Raw genomic sequence first — 19,101 nt, 5'->3', positions numbered from 1 at the left:
CAACTGTTCAAGAGCAGTTCGGGAATGGCGATTACATCTTTCAACATGAAAGAGCATCTTTTCATAATGCATGGGCTGTGGGCTAGTGGTTGCATGACAGTAACGTCTTTGTGAAGGACTGGCCCGCACAGAGCCCTGACCTGAACGCTACAGAACACATCTGGGATATATTGGAAAGCCAGCTTCGTGCCAGGTCTTACCCACAACATCGATACCTCTCTTCAGTGCAGCACTCCGTGTAGAATGAGCTGCCATTCCCCAACAAACGATCCAGCACCTGATAGAACGTATGGCTGCGAGGAGGGCTTCATTGAATTTGTAAGTCATATTCAACCAGGTGTCTGGATACATTTGATCACATAGTGTATACAAGAAAATGGATATCAGTAGTAGTGTATTTTACTGTGCATGCACATCTAATTAAACTTTGTGGTGGACATTGTAGGACTGGCAGTACACACACTTATCGCTGTGTAACGTAGAATTGTGACTTGTCTCATGCTTACCTGGTGTCTGTCGGTGTCTCTGCAATCAGGTGAGTCAACTCCACAACAGTTTGTGGGTCGTTGACTACAGCCTCAGCCCAGCCCTGCGTCGCCATCACACGGAGCAAGTGCGCCTTTATGAAGGCGACGGCGGCCTGCTTCAGCCTGTTGGCGGAATGCCTAATCGTGATAACACCTGCAGCTGCCGCAGTCTCGATAGACAGCTGGGCGACCAGCTGTTGCTCACAGTGCGCTTTCAGTACCGACAGGCCGTATACGTCGGCGGCGACCAGCAGCTGTGGGGCCATGATGGGCAGCTGGGGCACCTGCAGGGTGTAGAGGTATGCCAGCACCTGGCGCAGCACAGGACCCTCTGTGTCCGAGAGTACGAGCTGGCTGCTGCTGCCCTCTACAGTGACGCGACGGAACATGTCCGCAAACACGGGACTCCTAGCGGCCAAGACAGCCCTGTGAGCCACAAGCCGCGTGTCCCCGGCCAGCAGAGTCACCACAGCGCCGTTCCCGGCGTCCAGCAGAGCACCCAGATCCACGGCCGTGACCTCCTCAGTCTCCTGAACTCGTCCCACTGTGAGGGATTCTGGAACACGGTTTCCCAAGGGACAGATGGGAGTGGCTGCCAGTGCAGAGTTAATCATTTTATCAATTTAAAGGCATTTATAAAGCTGCCATCAGGATAAAATTCACACACAACATAGATTAAAGTGTGTAGATGAAGGAAATAATACTTTTTAAAATCTATTACATCTCCCCTTATAACTTCCCTATTTGCTTGTAAAAAATGCCACGGAAGGAATACAGGCCTCCTATCATTTGTCTCTTTGTACAATTACTTGCTCAAAGTATCAAAATGGAGATCTAGCACAAAACTAAGAGCATATTTTATTCAACACACAGTCCCAATATCTGCACTTATTTAAGAAAACAATGATATTTTATGTCTGAAATCTATACCCCTTTGCCCTTAACCGCTAGCCCAGCATGTTTCTCTCCAGGAACTGATACAGGGGATCAACTAACTGCTGTCACAGTCTGGAGTGGCTTTCTAGAAACATGATATAGAGATGGCAGGCATAGCTTGATGGCAACTTCTCACATATTCAAACATGACAACACCCAATATTTTGTAGGGTAGTGGCGTAACGGCCCCCTCTCCCCCACCCCCAGTGGATAAAATTAAATTTTATGTGGGGTACAAACAACTGTGTCCAACTGTGTTTCGCTCACAATACTAAATTATTTCTAAAAGATCATGTTCATCATTACTATTTCACAACAATGTAATAGTTATTACATAAGTTAACATTAATTAATTTTTAATTTCAAATAATAGAAGTAATGAATGACACAATGTGGTGCAAGCTACAGCTTGTCAAACGAATGTATGAACTTCATATTCCACACATAATCCTCCTGCTGCACGCAATAGTTTTCACTTTGTACCATGATGGAGAAATTGAGACATATAGATCACATATGCTTCAATATCTCATAAAAATTTCTAGCAAATGACCAGAAATTTCGTCATCACTCAGTTCATAATAGTAAATGAAAAAATATTAAACTTCAGCTCAACACTTACTATGTAGTGAGAAGCGTTGGCAAGTTAAAATCTTTCGATTTCTGACACTGCAGAAGTAAGGAGTCCAGAAATCAAGTGATTCGGAAACAGTAAGTAGAGTGCACGAATTTTCACTTGATTGATTTTAAGTAAAGGTGCAGGGTGAGGGTGACACAAGTGTCAGTAGAGAGAGAAGTGGTGTAGAGGAAACAAGTTTTGTAACAAGTGCATAACTTCACTGCAGACAGTTAGTTAACTTCCATTTTTGAGTAGTCTCAGAGGCAATGAGAAAGGCTACATCATTACAAATCAGAAGTACCAATTGTATAATTGACACATTAGTCTGAGGTTTAATAAAACATCTACAAAAGCTAAGTATCATTTATCTTTCATCACTTTCAAAATAAAAATTTTCGAAGGAAATATTCTTCTTAGTGGAGTTTAGTTAATTACTAAAGATGATGACTTAGTGTGTGTGTTTGGGTGGGTAGGGTGGGTGGGGTGGGGGAGGTGGAGCTCTAGCTAGTGTCTGTTTGCACTCTGGGATAATGGTCTCAGAAAGGTTGGGAGCCATTACTGTAGGGGGATATGTCAGGGCCAGTCATAGAGAATATGCCATATTTTCAACACACATTTTTTCCATCATTTGATAATTCATGACACCCTACCAAATTGTTGCAGATGGTACTGATAACTGACCTTTGTTGGTGTAAGTTCTTCATTACAAGCTGCTATTAGCGCTGAAAACAGTCACAGTTCCAGTTACTACGTTAGGTGATCAGGTTGATCCTTTAAATGACATTTTAAATAACTATTATTTATTGCACTTATTATCTATCAGCTAGCTCTGAAAATCCGAGAAACAAGAAAGCCCTGGGAAAGACAACATTCTAGCTGAATATGTCGAACATGGAAGAATTGGAATTAGAAATCTGTTAGATACTCCCTAGCGTAACATATAGAAAAAGGGAAATTTGCCCTCAGATTCTAGAAAAACATTATACGATATTTGTCCTTAAAGGAGGAATGTCTTAAAATACGAAAATTACCGAAGCCTTAGCTTAGTTGAGAATGCCTTATCAAATAAAAGCTTCCACTGTCTTCGAACAATTGACACAGGATTATCAGAAAGTCAGTTTGGATTTGGGAAAAAACGAAGACTCCAAGAAGGAGTAATATCATTAAACTTAATTTGAAATTGTAAATACATAGCTTTGGTAGGTATACAGGAAACGTCTCATGATGTAAAATGGCCAAATAAAGTTTGAGGTACAGGAGAGAGTGGGAATATGCATAGAGAGTGATATGTTATGCGGAAGCTGTATAATAAAAGAGAAGACTTCCATTGGAGTGCAATCTACACAGGTTCTACGCATGTTCACAAATGAGTCCGGCAGGGTGGTGTACTATAAACAATTATCTTTAATCTATTCAACGAACAGGTACTTAGGAGGGGGAGAAGTGTTGCATGTAGTAATACAGGAGAATAGAGCAGGTATGCATGGCATAGCTGTTTTATCTGAAAGTGAATACAGTCTAGGCCCATGCTAGTGGCCTCTGTGTGCATCAGAACCAGAATGGTCCCAAAAGTGCACCTCCAGGGTGAATTTGGATAATCCATGAGTGGACATTGCACACCACACAGTCTCCCATTGAGGGTAAAGTGACATCTCGATCGCCAAATACTGACTCTCAGCCCACAACCGTGCAAATTTCACTTACTATCGATTCCATACAAATAAAAGTGGCCGAGAACAACATGAGGTGTTCGATGAGCATTCCAATTCCCATCGTGTCCCGCGGCTGCGGCATTGGACTGGATGAAGAAGACCCATTGAGTTCCCTCCACGGTCGCCAGATCTAACACCTACGGACTTTTACTTGTGTGGAACTGTGAAAGATAACGTCTATCGACGTAAGCCACGCACGCTGGAGGAACTTCGCCAGGAGATTACAGCGACATGTGCAGCGATCTCCACTGTAACACTGACTGACATAGTTGCGACGAGCCGGAAGCTGTGGCCGAGCGGTTCTGGGCGCTTCAGTCCGGAATCGCGCTCATGCTACAGTCGCAGGTTCGAATCCTGCCTCCGGCATGGATGTGTGTGATGTCCTTAGATTAGTTAGGTTTAAGTAGTTCTAAGGGAGTAATGCCATCAGATGTTAAGTACCATAGTGCTTAGAGACTTTTAACGACCGCTCGTCATTCTGATATGTGTATAGCCGCCGACTGTAAACATTTTAACACTTAAAGGAACCCTATGCTAAGCTGAAAGTTGTACAACATATGTGATGAATTATTAATTGTAAATAAACACATAAGTAATAGTTTTCGTTCCTTATGGTGTGCATACATTTCTCTGGCTGACTGTATATAAATAAGAAAAAAAATATTAATTAGTTACAATGTTCGGCGTGTTACAATTTATTCAAAACGTAAACGTCACTACATATATTCGGATTAAGGTTATGACATCTTCGATGTGCCTGCCGTCATTGGCGATGAGGTGGCGCAGATGAATAGCGAAATTCTGCGTGACCCGCTGAAGTGTCGGAAAATCGATGCTGGCGATGATCTCCTGAATGTCTGTTTTCAGCTCAGCAATAGTCTCTGGGCTATTGCTGCACACCTTGACCTTAATATAGCCCCACCGAAAGAAGTCGATGTATTCACACCTGGAGAACATGGAGGCCAATCGAGGCCCATGCCCGTGCCTCCTGGGTACACCAGAGCCAGAATGCGGTCCCCAGAATGCTCCTCCAGGACATCAAACACTTCCCTGCTTCAAAGGGGTCGAGCACTATCTTGCATGAATCACATCTTATCGAAATGAGGGTAACTTTGGATAATCGTGATGATATCATCTTCCAAAACCTTGATGTACCGTTCGGTAGTCACCAAAAGAATATTGCAGTGATTATTCCGTAACTGGAGACTGCACACCACACTGTCACTCGTTGAGGGTGAAAGACTTCTCGATCACCGAATGCGCAGTCTCAGTCCACCAAATGCGCCAATTTCGCTTATTGACGAACCCATCCAAATAGATATGGGCTTAGGGGCGAAACGAAACCATATTCACATCAAAGTCCTGTTCGTCAATTCTGGAGACAAGAGTGTAGGCGAAACAAAACTGCTGTTCCATGGCCCTCGGGCTTAATGGCTGAGGAGTTTGAATTTTATATGGGAAAAGATGCAGGTCTTCAACAGCTATACGTCGCAGTGCCTCCCAGTTGATTCCCAGCTGTTGTGCAGCTCGTCTGATAGATTTCCTGGGGCTGGTTTGAAACACAGCGCTTGTCATCTTGATGTTTTCAGGCGTTTCCATCCGTTTTGGTCCACTGACATTACGAACACTGTCAGTACGAAAGCTACCCGTTCTCTCAAACTTGCGGATCATATTCTTGATTTTTAGCACACACGGACCGGTTGTCTTCATCCTGATCTCGGTCGCACCACTTCCTTTGAGCCGCATTTGGGCTGTTATTGCTCGTGTAGTAGGCCTTCACAAGTGGTATATGTTCAGGTACGCTGTACCGTGACGTTTTCTCGTGCACGTAGCCGACAACAACAAGGAGCACGTGCATACGCAAACTCTCATCATCCCCCGCAGCCAACAGTGCAATTTGAACGTCATAAAGGAAACCGTTCTGAAGCTATGAAGATTTCATTTCATGTAGGTCAATAATTGTCACCCTCAAACTTCCTGGCAGATTAAAACTGTGTGCCGGATCGAGATCCGAACTCAGGACCTTTGCCTTTCGCGGGCAACTGCTCTGTCGACTGGGCTACCCAACCACGACTCACGTCCCGTCCTCTGGGCTTCAGTTCTGCCAGTACCTCGTCTCCCACCTTCCAAACTTCACTAGCACTCTTGCCAGGAAGTTTCATATCAGCGAATACTCCGCTGCAGAGTGAAAATTTCAGTCTCCAAACATACCCCAGGCTGTGCCTCAGCTATGTCACCGCAATATCCTTTCTTTTTTGGAGTGCTAGCCTTGCAAGATTCGCAGAAGAGCTTATGTGAAGTTTGGAAGGTAGGAGACGAGGTACTGGTAGAACTGAAGCCCATAGGAGGGAACGTGAGTCCTGCTTGGGTAGCTCAGATGGTAGAGCACTTGCCCTCAAAAGGCAAAGGTCTTTAGTTCTTGTCTCGGTACGGCACACCCTTTTAATATGCCAGGAAGTTTCATATCAGCGCACACTCTGCTGCAGTGAGAAAATTTCAATCTCGAAGTGTCAGCCTGTATGAATAACTTTCCTTACTGATTTCTATCGTAAACATGTTGTTGTTGTTGTTTTGGTCTTCAGTTCAGAGACTGGTTTGATGCTGCTCTACCTTCATCTCAAAGTACCTACGGCTATCTACTTAATGTATTCATATCTTGGTCTCCCTCCACGCTTCTCTCCAATATTGAACTGATGATACCTTGATGCCTCAAGAAAAGGCAGACCAAGAGATCCCTTCTTCTAATAATTTGTGCCACAAATTTCTCAATTCTATTCAGTACCTCCAGACTAGTTACGTGGTATACCCATTTAATCTTCAGCATCCTTCTGTAGCACCACATTTCGAAAGATTCTATTCTCTTCTTGTATAAACTATTTATCGTCCATGTTTCACATCCATACATAGCTACACTCCATAAAAATACTTTCAGAAACGACTTCCTGACATTTAAAACTATACTCGATGGTAACAAATTTCTCTTCTTCAGAAACGCTTTCCTTGTCATTGGCAGTCTACATTTTACATCCTTTCTACTTCCACCATATCAGATAATTTGCTCCCCAAATAGCAAAAGTCATCTACTACTTTAAGTGACTCGTTTGCTAATATAATCCCCTCAGCCTCACCTGATTTAATTCGACTACTTCCCATTATCATCGTTTCGCTTTTGTTTAAGTTCTTTTATCCTCCTTTGAAGACACTGTCCGTTCCATTCGACTGCTCTTCCAGGTCCTTTGCTCTCTCTGAAAGAATTCCAATCTCATTGGCAAACCTCAAAGCTTTTATTTCTTCTTCGGATTTAAATTCCTACTCTGAATTTTTCTTTTGTTTTCTTTACTGCTTGCTCAGTACATAGACTGAATGACGTTGGGGATGGGCTACAACCATGTCTCACTCCATTCTCAACCACTGTTTTCCTTTCATGCCCCTCGGCTGTTATAACTGCCATCTGGTTTCTGTACAAATTGTAAATAGCCATTCACTCGCTGTATTTGAGCCCTGTCGCCTTCATAATTTGAAAGAGAGTATTCTAGTCAACATTGTCAGAAGCTTTCTCAAAGTCTACAAATGCTAGGAACGTAGGCTTTGCTTTCCTTAATAAACCAAATAATCGCAAACATACGCCAGTGTATTGCTCTTACGTCTTTCACCTTAGGCAAATACATTTTTTTCAGCTTTGGAAGGCAAGAGTCAATTATGAATGAAAAACGAGCGCAGTACTGTTATGTCGTCCATCAGTCCCTCCCGATGGGGAGCCCACACCGCACAGCAATACTCCAGAATAGGACGGACAAGCCTGGTGTAAGCAGTCTCTTTAGTAAAGCTGTTGCAGCTTTTAAGCGTTCTGCCAATGAACTGCAGTCTTTGGTTTGCTCTAAGCAAAAAATTATCTATGTGATCGTTCCAAATTAGGTTATTTGTAATTGTAATCCCCAAGTATTTAGTTGGATTTACAGCCTTAATATTAAGTGTGACTTATCGCGTAATCAAAATTTCTTTGGATTTCTTTTAGCACTCATGTGAATAACTTCACTCTTTTCTTTATTCAGCTTCAATTGCCACTTTTCGCACCATACAGATATCTTATCTAAATCATTTTGCTGTTCGTTTTGGTCATCTGATGACTTAACAAGACGGTAAATAACAGCATCATTTGCAAACAATCTGAGAGGGCTACTCAGATCGTCTCCTATGTCGTTAATATTGTTCAGGAAAAACAGAGGGAAAAATTTGGAAATTTGTGGTAAGGTCTTATGGGACCAAACTGCTAAGGTCATCCGTCCCTAAGCTTACACGCTGTTTAATCTAACATAAGCTAACTTACGCTAAGGACGACACACAGACCCATGCCCGATGGAGGACTCGAACCTCCGACGGGGGGAGTCACACGGAGCGTGACAAGACGCCCCAGACCGTGCGGCTACCACGCTCGGACACAACAGATGGCCCATAACATTTCCTTGGGGAACGCAGGATATTGCTTCTGTTTTACTCGATGACCTTCCGTCTATTACCACGGACTGTGATCTTACTGAGAGGAAATCACGAAGCCAGTCGCACAACTGAGGCGATTTTCCATATTCATGCAGTTTGGTCAGAAGACGCATGTGAGGAACGGTGTCGAAAGTCTTCTGGAAATCTAAAAATTTGGAACAAGTTTGACATCCCCTGTCGATAGCACTCATCACTTGGTGAGTATAAAGAGGTAGTTGTGTTTTACAACAACGATGTGTTTTGCATCCGTGATGTCTATGTGTCAATAAATCGTTTTCTTCGAGATAATTCATAACGTTCGAACACAGTATATGTTCCAAAACCCTACTGCAAATCGACGTTAGTGCTGTGGGTCTGTAATTCAGTGGATTACTCCTACTTTCCTTCTTGGGTATTGGTGAGACTTGAGCAACTTTCCAGTATTTAGGTACGGAACTTTCTGTGAGCAGGCGGTTGTACATAATTCCTATATATGGAGCTGTAACATCAGCATAATCGGAAGTGAACTTGAGTGGGCTACAATCTGGACCGGAAGCCTTGCCTTTATTAAGTGATTTAACCTGCTTTGCTACACCGTGGATGTCTCTACTTCTATGTTTCTCATCTAGGCAGTCGTTCTTTATCGGAATTCCGAAATATTTTTTTCGTCTTCTTTGGTGAATTAGTTTCGGAAAACCTGTTTAATAACTCTGTTTTAGTGGGACTGTCATCAGTGACTTCGCCGTTGTTATCGCGCGGTGAAGGTGTTGATTGCGTCTCGCCACTGGCGTGTTTTATGCACGACCTGTCGCTGTCCGTGATCACTGTCAACTGTCCTCAGTGCCAGTGATTGGCCGCAGACACGCACTGCCGCAGGAGGAACACCTGTTTCTGGAGCTGAGCTGTGCGCCAAGTCTAAGACCATGGAAAGGGGTTGCTTGGACGAAAAAGGCTCCCTCGTCTGCCTCTCGCTAACGGGTTAATAAAGGTGGCGTTTGGACATTTAAGCTGCTGATTCACAGCAGCTTACACCTCGGCACTTCCGAGGTGAACACGTATACAGAATCCCTGCATACTTACACATATGGAACTTTTGTGCATTGTGGTTGGCTTTTTCTTTCACACATTTGCAACCACTCGGACAACGTTTATATATTGGCTTTGGCAAGTATATCGGTGGTTATGTCACTTTGTACGTATATCCACACACAACTTACAGTGCTTACTCATTAAATGCTGTCGTCGTATGTCTCCCTGTGGCGGCCGCCACGCCTACAGGAGAGATGACAGGCTGTTCCCTGCCGAGGACATAGAGCTGTACATCACCATGGTCGTCGTATTCCACGCCAAGACAACTTGGTGGCCAAGGAATCAGGGTTGAAAAGATGTTTTGCTCTAAATGCAAGTCCGTCTGGAGACTACACACACCATGTTCCTCGATGCTCAAAAACTCGGTGATGTTTTCACAATTCTTCTCTTACTTTCGTTTCTGCCCCTGTGTGGTCAACAGGGAACAGGCCATTGCTTCAGTATCTTTCTTTCGTCAGTGAACATTATACTGTTGTGTGTATTTTGTTAATTCACTAGGATTTATCTATAATGTCTGGTCTCACTTCAGACGTCTCTCCTGTATGCATTTTACATCTGTTTGTTACCAGATTTTTCTGACACAAAAATTAAAGGTTTCTGAGACACAAATTAAAGATTAATATGGTTAACTTAAATTGTATAAGCACTTAAGTATTTTGCAACCATACATAATTTTTCAGTTTATATATATATATATATAAACTGAAAAATTATGTATGGTTGCAAAATACTTAAGTGCTTATACAATTTAAGTTAACCATATTAATCTTTAATTTGTGTCTCAGAAATCTTTAATTTTTGTGTCAGAAAAATCTGGTAACAAACAGATGTAAAATGCATACAGGAGAGACGTCTGAAGTGAGACCAGACATTATAGATAAATCCTAGTGAATTAACTCCCCACCGCGGCTCCGTGCACTGCTCCCTGTTGAGAGCGAGCCGTGGCGCACACTGAACGCCGGATAGCGATCAGGATCACTTTTCAAGTTGAATATGCATGGCTACGACCTTTTGAAATTGAGTTGTACGGGATGATCTTCGCCTCGACCCACAGGATGTAACTGGCATTCACTTTTGCCAAATTCCACTACTCGCTGCTGCACTTTTTCGAGGACGACGGTGAATGTGGTATATCGTGATGATTAACTACTTCAGTGTCATTGTTACATAGTTTTAAAGTGATCGATTTTTCGGTATCTTCAGTCAATGATCGACGACAAAACTGGTATCATTGCCAGGTGTAGTCTCGCCGACATTCATCTTTTCTTACTTTTCCGGCATTTCCCGACAGGCATGCAGGGATAATCGCTGTTGCGGAAGTCATATGGACTATAAATCATGTTTTTGTTGAAGACTTCCATTAAGTATGGGTCAATGTCGACTTCGGGTATGTGTGATTCTGTTGATCAGTGTGAAGTTGCCTGGATTTTGTGGTCAATAAAATAGAACTGTATGCCTGTGACACTCCTCTACTTTGCCGTTCAACAGGATACATCCAGAAGCGTGTCTCTCCAAAACCATGATGATCGGCAATGAAAATTATTCAGAACTTCTGTGTTTGGTTAATGTCAGGCGCAGAAAATATTATGACATTCAGGTGATGACCCCCCAATGAACCTAAGTTCCTTCATCCCATGACTGTCTGCGTGTGAATATGTTAAAATAACCTGAGTGGTCATTTGTGCAAACAAATGTTCGATAGGGTTATGTCACCTGTCACCAACAATGATAATGTTGAGGGTGATGAATGTAATTTCGTCTGTTTCTCTTATCCACCTGCTCAGAGCATTGCTGGTGTTTCATTTTAGATGGCACTACAAGTTACAATTATCAGTTTTTACGATAACCCCACCTGTGTGATGCCTCAAATCATAATTAGCACCACAGTCTAATGCACCAAGATATAGATCGGTATGCAGTGTTCGTCTGAATCGAAAAGCGCGTAGTCGATTGCTTTCCATTCTTACTTCACGTTGCTCGTTTGTGTCTGCGGTTCGTGATGCCTTTTTCTTCCGTGCTAGGGGTTTACATTGACCAATAGCGCTTTGTAAAAATCTGATTTGAAGGGAGAAATGGAGGAAATTGGGGCTCAAAGTCCCGTCGAAATCTAGGTCATTAGAGGCGGAGCACACGCTCGGAATGTTTCAATGACGGGGAACGAATCCGGCAGTTCCCTTTCAAAGAAACCACTCCAGTATTTGCCAGGAGCGACTTAAGGTAATCACGAAAACCTAAATCTGGATGCTCAGACACAGATTCGAGACCTTCGTCTTCCCTAATAAGGAACCCATTTCGTAACGACTGCACCATCCGGTTCGCTTGATAGTGGAAACTATTACAATTAGTTTGTAAAAAGAAGAGAAAACGGAGTCAGTTGTGTTATGCCGAGCTGGAGTTTGAAGTTTATAATTAACACCACTTGTAACGTCAGACACGAACTGAAAAATCTATATCTATGTTCAACTCATTTCACATACGTCATACATACGGGAATGCAAGAACTGCCGCTGAACAATGTGACACACACAAATATGTTGAAAGGACAGCGCACCACATATTAGAAAATAAAATATGAGTAGACGTCTATGGTAACGCCTCAATGTTGGCGCACCTGCACAGACGGATAGCGTTTTCGCCTGCCGTCACTTGCATTCAGTTGAAAGCTGGCAACTTCCGAGATGCCTCTCAGTTACGTTTGCATTGTGTGTTACTGCTGCTAAAATGTTTGCTTCACTTTTATCAATAATTGCTCTTGTTTCTTCTTGGCGTGTTCTATTCTCTACACTTACAGTTTCTAGATTTTCCTTAAGCAACTTTAATACAACTCAAAAGCCTCCGTTTGTTAATAAACAACAGATCAGCAAAGTTTAATTGCAAATAATCGAATGGTATAGAATCGAAGGAGGGACAAATAAAGAAACGTCCATATATAGAGGTAGGGGTGCAAATGTGGAAGCGTGTGGGTAATGTGGAAACGTCTAGTACCTGGCGTGCAGAGTGTTGTACTCTAGTAGGGCAGCCAGAAATTGTGGCAATAGTTCCTGTTTGTCATGGTAGAGGGTTAGCAGTCAGCTGAGCAGCAGGCGCTGTCACAGTGATGCAATTTACGTTCGCGCATTTTCTAAACCTCTTTCGAGGGAAGCTGTGGTATTATATTTATCTACATACTTTGTAGTTATCTTTCTTTACTGATAGCTTATAAAGGGAGGTGCATAGAAGGATTTAGCAGTCCTTTGTCAACCTTAAATGGATAGTTGCTTAACGTAATCTACCGAAATTGAAAATGGCCATTGTGTAGGTAATGTGGAGGCATACATAGGATGGCATTGTGGAAACGTTTCCTCAATACCAACATCAAATACATTACCTCTAATACGTTTTGCGTCTGTTTCTAGATGCCACGAAAGCTAACTGATGGGAAACCAAGAGTTATTGTGAAGAAATGGGATGCTGAAAACATGATTAAGACTATAATAGGCTTAAGGGTAATTGGTAAATGCCATCCTTCAGGGTGGATTCAAACTGAGCTCTTCTCAGAGTGGTTTGACAACTTCATTTCTAAGGCACAAAAAAAAAAAAAAGGTTCAAATGGCTCTCAGCACTTTGGAACTTAACATCTGTGGTCATCAGTCCCCTAGAACTTAGAACTACTTAAACCTAACCTACGGACATCACACACACACATCCATGCCCGAGGCAGGATTCGAACCTGCGACCGTAGCGGTCACGTGGTTCCAGACTGAAGCGCCTAGAACCACACGGCCACACCGGCCGGCTCTAAGGCACATCCCTCAAAAGAATCTTCTGTGTTGTTAATTCTTGATGGGCATAACAGTCATGCCAGAAACCTTCAAATTATAGAACGTGCGAGGGAGAACCATGTTACAATCGCAAGCATCCCGCCTCACACCTCTCATAAAATTCAGCCGTTTGATAGGACCTTTATGGGCACTCTAAAACCGTATTACGCTTTGTTCGTCAATGGTTGCAGCACAGTAGCCGGCCCTTAGGACCATATGACATATCTGTGTTGTTTGGGAAAGCCTACCTAAAGTACCAGACTGGCTCTACTGCTGCAAAATGATTTTTGGAGACTGGAATTTTCACATGTGACGGGACTGTTTTTGCATAAATCAACTTTATAGCTGTAACGTCGGCTTTAGATGAGGCCAGAAGTGTGAGATGACCTGATGAGAATCCAGCATCTCCAGGTGGAAGTAATGACCTCAGACGAGAAGACACTCAAAACGCATTCAGACCTGTGACAACTGACAGCCCAAGTGAAGATGGCCAAAGAGAAAGCAGAAGGTCAACATCGTTGTCAAATACCTCATCAAACGCGGGTGTGTCTGCACAAGACATCACGCCAATCCCTCCTCTAAAGAAGAAGGTTTACAACAGAGCTCTTATGACATCTTCGCCTTATAAAACATGCCCTGAAGACCCCTTAATGGTGGGTAAACAGAAGTTTCCTGAGGCACCTGCCAAAAGCAAGAAAAAACGTGAAGCTCCTCCTAGAAAACCATGCAGAAAACGGCTTAAGTTATCCGTGGATTCAGTTGAAGAGCCCAATGCACCAAATGTCTCTTCTGGCGAGTCAGATTTTGATCTCCCAGTTGGGGAAAAAAACCTACTGAAGAAGATGCCATTTGTGTTTTTCGTTGAGGCGCATTTTTCAAAGACGTTCGGGGAGAACTGTAGATTAAATGTGTAGTGTGTGAGGAGTGGAGTCACTCTTTGCGTGCCGAAAATGAAGGAGATATTAATATATGCGAATTTTGCAAGCGAACTTCGCATATGAAACATTTTTCTATTACTGTTTCGTTTAAAAATGTTTTTGTCTAATTTAAATTCAATATAAAATAAATTAGTTTCTAATATTTTCAATAGTTTTCGTTTGAAGTAGTCTGTTTCCCACAATTTTAAGGCGTTTGCACATTACCCACACATCTTGAAAACTTAATGAGTTGTTGTGCAAGCAGAAAATGTTTTTTTGATTTTTTAACGTATTTAGTTTTTGTATTTCAGAATATTACATTCATTGCTAAAACACTATGAGCTTTGGCTAATTTTTAGAGCTGAAAGAGAAGTATACATTTTTTTATACAGCAAAAACAAACTGGGTTTTCACATTTACTCAGTACTTGTGTGGCGTTTTCTTGTTTTTGTAAAATGTTCCACCGACACAGTTGACGAAAATGTGCATTAGTCGGGTTGCATAAGGCTGAACCGCCGTTTTCGTGTATGGAACGCTACTTGGATGAATAGCCACACATGCGCACCACCTCTCCTATAATCTCGTCCCTCCAATTGATTTTCAGTTGCCATTGTATCAGATTTGTGAATGCATCCGCTGCTCATTTTTAAGTTGTTTTCGAGTGATTTCAATGCTGGGTCATTGTTACATTAAAGAGCGTGGCATACAGAAGCCGTATTAAGTAGAAACGAGCAAAGAAGTTACATAAGACGCAAGACAAATACAGACAATATCTGTAACAGTGATACAGGTTCGACAGAATGGTCGGTCCCCAAGACAGCAACATGTGAGGGTAGTTTGTGATCGAAAAATTACCACGCAGACTGGAAGCAGCACATTTAATTCCGGATTTAAATGATGTTTGTTGACTTAGCATTTGGTGCTTGCGATATGGTACTGGCTCTGCATTTCGTCGCCTATCTGCTCGTCTGTCGAATTAACACCAACATGGCGAATAATGCGCTATGTATGAAGCAGGAAGGTGGCGGTGCATACAGCGAGCTTTGAGAACGGAGGACTCTACTGGCAGCCACTCCGGACTTCAGCCTTATATTAACTCTGTTTCTGCCTGGCAGGCTAATGTTGATAATGTCGTGCCTTAAATGAGAGCTACAGGCATGCAACAGCTTGGCCAGTAACACCAGATGGAGTTTAACAATGTTAAATATAACTGTAGTCTTCCTCAGCCATTGTCACAGCCAGTAAAATTTTTCTGGGTTTGTGACTGCATTGTAAAACCACCGATGTTTCTGTCACTGTTGCAAGTGACCTTCTGCAGTGTGTTTTGGCTTAATGTTTTGTAAGCAAAAACACCCTGAAGAAGGACATATGCAACAGTGACCGAAACGTCAGCAGTTTTACATACTGACAATGCAGTCACAAACTCAGAAAAATGTTACTGAGTTTACCATTCTTCTTATCGAAGTTCTCTACGAGGATGAACTATGGGCATGCATCAGATCAACTGTACCGTTTGTACAGGGAGAGTCACTAATTGATGCCACCTAAAGTAACTCCGGAAGTATGACAGTAGCTAAATAGTTTGTGGGACAAATGTTGCATGGGACAATAGGGGCTACAATATGACGTTGGTTCTTTGTTGCTGGATAGGGTCGTGTCAGAGATATGAATGTCAACTTTGTTTTTTCTCGTAAATGGGATGCTATCGTTTGGTATTTGTTTTCTGATAACGACTATCGAGACGAATGCAATGATGTGTAACAGTAAGGTCTTTGAAGGTCAACGAATGTCCAAAGGTGGCATGAACGTCCATTTACAGAAGGTGTTCCAAGTGATGACCATCGGTATCAATGCATTACTGCAATCTTCTTATCATGGATTGATTGGTATTCCTTACCACATCACCACTTAGAGAAGCACATACTCTGACAACTCTCTCTCGTATAACGTGCAAATAGTAAATATTCGCCAAATATAGTATATCCATCTAACGTGCCTTTCACATGTAAACACCATTCGACGGTTTCGCAATACAGCACTAATATTGTCGAATCAAGCGAATGTGTGTGACGTATTCCTTCGAAGAACAAGTCGATATGCTTCTCATTTACGGGGAGTGCCAACGAAATTCAGTGAGAGCTAGAGACTTATATGCTGAAAGATATCCTCAATGGACTCACCCTATACGACGTACATTTAAATATGTGTATGATAAATTGAGAACAACTGGATATTGAACGTATCGGAAGCATATCAGGCGAAGGAAAGTTACTAACGAGGAAACGGAACTTGGTACTCTTGCCACTGTGGTTCGAGATCCTTGTGTTAGTTCACGTCAAATCACAAGGTAATCTGGCCTGGGTTTGAAGCTGCCCCAGTACAGCTCACATAATAGCCAGTACAGAAAGCTGGTGAAAACGCGGAATTGACAGCAGTGAGACACTGATAACACTTTCAACCTGTATCGAAAATTACACTGAGATAGTATGGCATTTGCCGCAGGTCACAAACAAATTGTACCAACCAAAACAGAAACATAAATTGCGTGTGAGGCTTTCTGGGAAAGACTCGGTATCATGGTGGGCATTAATTTGGAATCAGGTCCCTCTGTCAACTTCTAGACCTACTCCATATGCAACCAAAAATTATGCAGAAGACTAAAGCACTGTTATATAAGTTTCCAAGTCACTCTCTCATTGATGAAATAGATGTTAATAGGGCAACAATCTACTGGTTAAATGACAGTTCAGTAAGGGGTGGGAGAGACAAAACATCTGGTGAAACATTTCTAAATGAGTTGTTTGATGATTACCTAAAACAGTCTGTTTGGGAGCCCACTCATGATGTAGCACCTGATAGTTTCAAAATGACCATACCTCTTTGAGGAAGCTCACACAGAAACTAGTATCAATGACCATGATTTACAACATGCAAATGGCCACTAAAACAAGTAGCAGAATACATATATGTTCAGCAAACAAGATAAAGAAGCAATTGTGACCCATTTGAATACAAAACTCGAAATATTTAGCTCTTGAGAACAACATGTAGAAAAATTGTGGCTGAGGTTCACAAGAACAGTCAGCTGTGCACTTGGTACGTATCTACATAAATATCATCCTTACCATAACCGTCTCCACCAAGAATTAACTGCTACCAACTGTATGCGTCGAATTCTGCCGATGGGCTCAACTTCATATTCAGAGGGATGACAGATTTATTAATTTGATTTTATTTACTGACGAGGCTACATTCATGGAAATTTTAATATGAATAACGTGCATTATTGAGCAACTGGAAATCCGTGTTGGCAGTGGCAAGTTGCAGACCAAAAACCGTGGTTGGTGAATCTATAGAGTGGGATGCTGGAGGACAGAATTATAGGCCCCTACTCATCCAAGGAAGTCTTAATGGTAGGAAGTACACCACCTTCCTGCAAGGAACATTAGGTCTGTTATTGGAAGAAATACCTTTAGGAACGAGGAACAGAATGTGGTATCAACACGATGGGTGTCCAGCACCTTTTTCGATGATGGCTAAAAATGAGCTGCAGGGACAATTCCCAAATTGTTGGATTGGATGCGTAGATGTGTCGTTACGGATTCATTCACCACACCTGACACCTCTGGATTTTTTTCTTGTGTGGATTCGTAAAAGACATTATTTATAAAGACGTTCCTACTACACCTAAGATATTCAAGAGAGAAATGTCAGAGCTGGTGCTTTGCTGATGTGATGACGAATACCACTCAGTCCATGATAAGAAGGTTGGAGCCACTCGAACACCTTCTGTAAATTGACGTTCATGCTACCTTTGTGACCCTGTTGACCTTCAAAGAACTTACACATCATTGGATTCGTCTCGATAGCCGCTTTCATAAAATAAGTACCAAACTGGAGCATGTCATTCAAAAAAACAAAATTGACCTTCATATCTTTGACACGACTCCATCAAGCAACAAAAAACCAACGGCATGTTATCACCCCCATCGTCCCATGCACGCTTTGTCCCACAAACGTTTCAGGTTCTGTCACACTTTTCAAGTTATTCTTGGTCGCAATGGTTAGTGACTCACACTGTAGACACTCGACCGAGCAAATTTGTCGTGGGGAGGTGGGGGAAGAGGGGGGGAGTCGGGGGATGACCCCGAGAGTGTTCTCTGTATTTCAGCACTGTGCCCACAGCAGAAGGGGATCTGAACCCGGTACCTGTCTGGGACAGTATTAGAGAGTCGGCACAGAGCATTTTAGTAATATGGCCTGCTCTTCTGCTGCTAATGGCCTGCTGCACTGGTGTCAAGAATGAACCTGTTAGGGTGGCGGTATGACCAGGACAGTGTGAGAAGGTTAACTGACGATGACTACGATCGTGAAGGTGTGGCTAGGTTGAGGTGTATAACTTTGGCGGATCTCACACTATAAGCTCTTCCTCTACGATACCGACGCTACAAGTACCAAAAGACTTATAAGAACGTGTAGAGTGCGAATCGTCAAACCCGCAACACTGTCAACGCAAGGGAGCACATCAAAAAGTGATCGCTACGAGAGCTCGCTTGAAACTGTCGTGTGGAGTTCTCAAGTATGCGTGACAGCAAATTTTCTCGTAATCCAGAATAGTGGGATCCACAATGGACTGAAAATCGGCCATTGATTAACGGAGACATTAGAAACTAATAGCTGTTAATTTCAACCCACTCTCCACTGAACTTAGACGCTTTCTCAAACACAAATCTTACATTTTCTGTTCGATAACCCCATCAACTCTGTTCATCTACGTATACATCTGCATCCATACTCTGCAAACCACTTTGAAGTGCATGGCAGAGGGTACCTCCTAATGTATCAGTTATCAGGGCTTCTTCACATTCCAGTCACAATTGGAGCTTGGGCATGATTGTTTAAATTACCTCTGTGCGTCCTGTAAGTCTGCTAATTTCAACCTCACGACACCTGTGGGTTGTAGTATATTGCTAGATTCGAGGCGTAAAGCAGCTTCTTGAAACTTTCGGAGTGGGCTTTATTTGA

The 19,101-nt window shown here is 42.5% G+C and overlaps 1 protein-coding gene across 1 annotated transcript in view; it reads right to left on the bottom strand.

Moving 5' to 3' along the window:
* The window catches only part of LOC124720136 (ankyrin-3-like), a 98,358-nt gene that overhangs the window by 32,725 nt on the left and 46,532 nt on the right, over nucleotides 1–19,101 (bottom strand). The window contains exon 4 of the mRNA XM_047245436.1: nucleotides 507–1,083. Within this exon, the coding sequence (XP_047101392.1) occupies nucleotides 507–1,083 (577 nt within the window). The remainder of the gene's footprint in view (nucleotides 1–506; nucleotides 1,084–19,101) is intronic.

The sequence above is a fragment of the Schistocerca piceifrons genome, chromosome 11 (genome assembly GCF_021461385.2).
Source record: "Schistocerca piceifrons isolate TAMUIC-IGC-003096 chromosome 11, iqSchPice1.1, whole genome shotgun sequence".
NCBI lineage: Eukaryota > Metazoa > Arthropoda > Insecta > Orthoptera > Acrididae > Schistocerca > Schistocerca piceifrons.
This window is presented reverse-complemented; position numbering and strand designations above follow the sequence as displayed.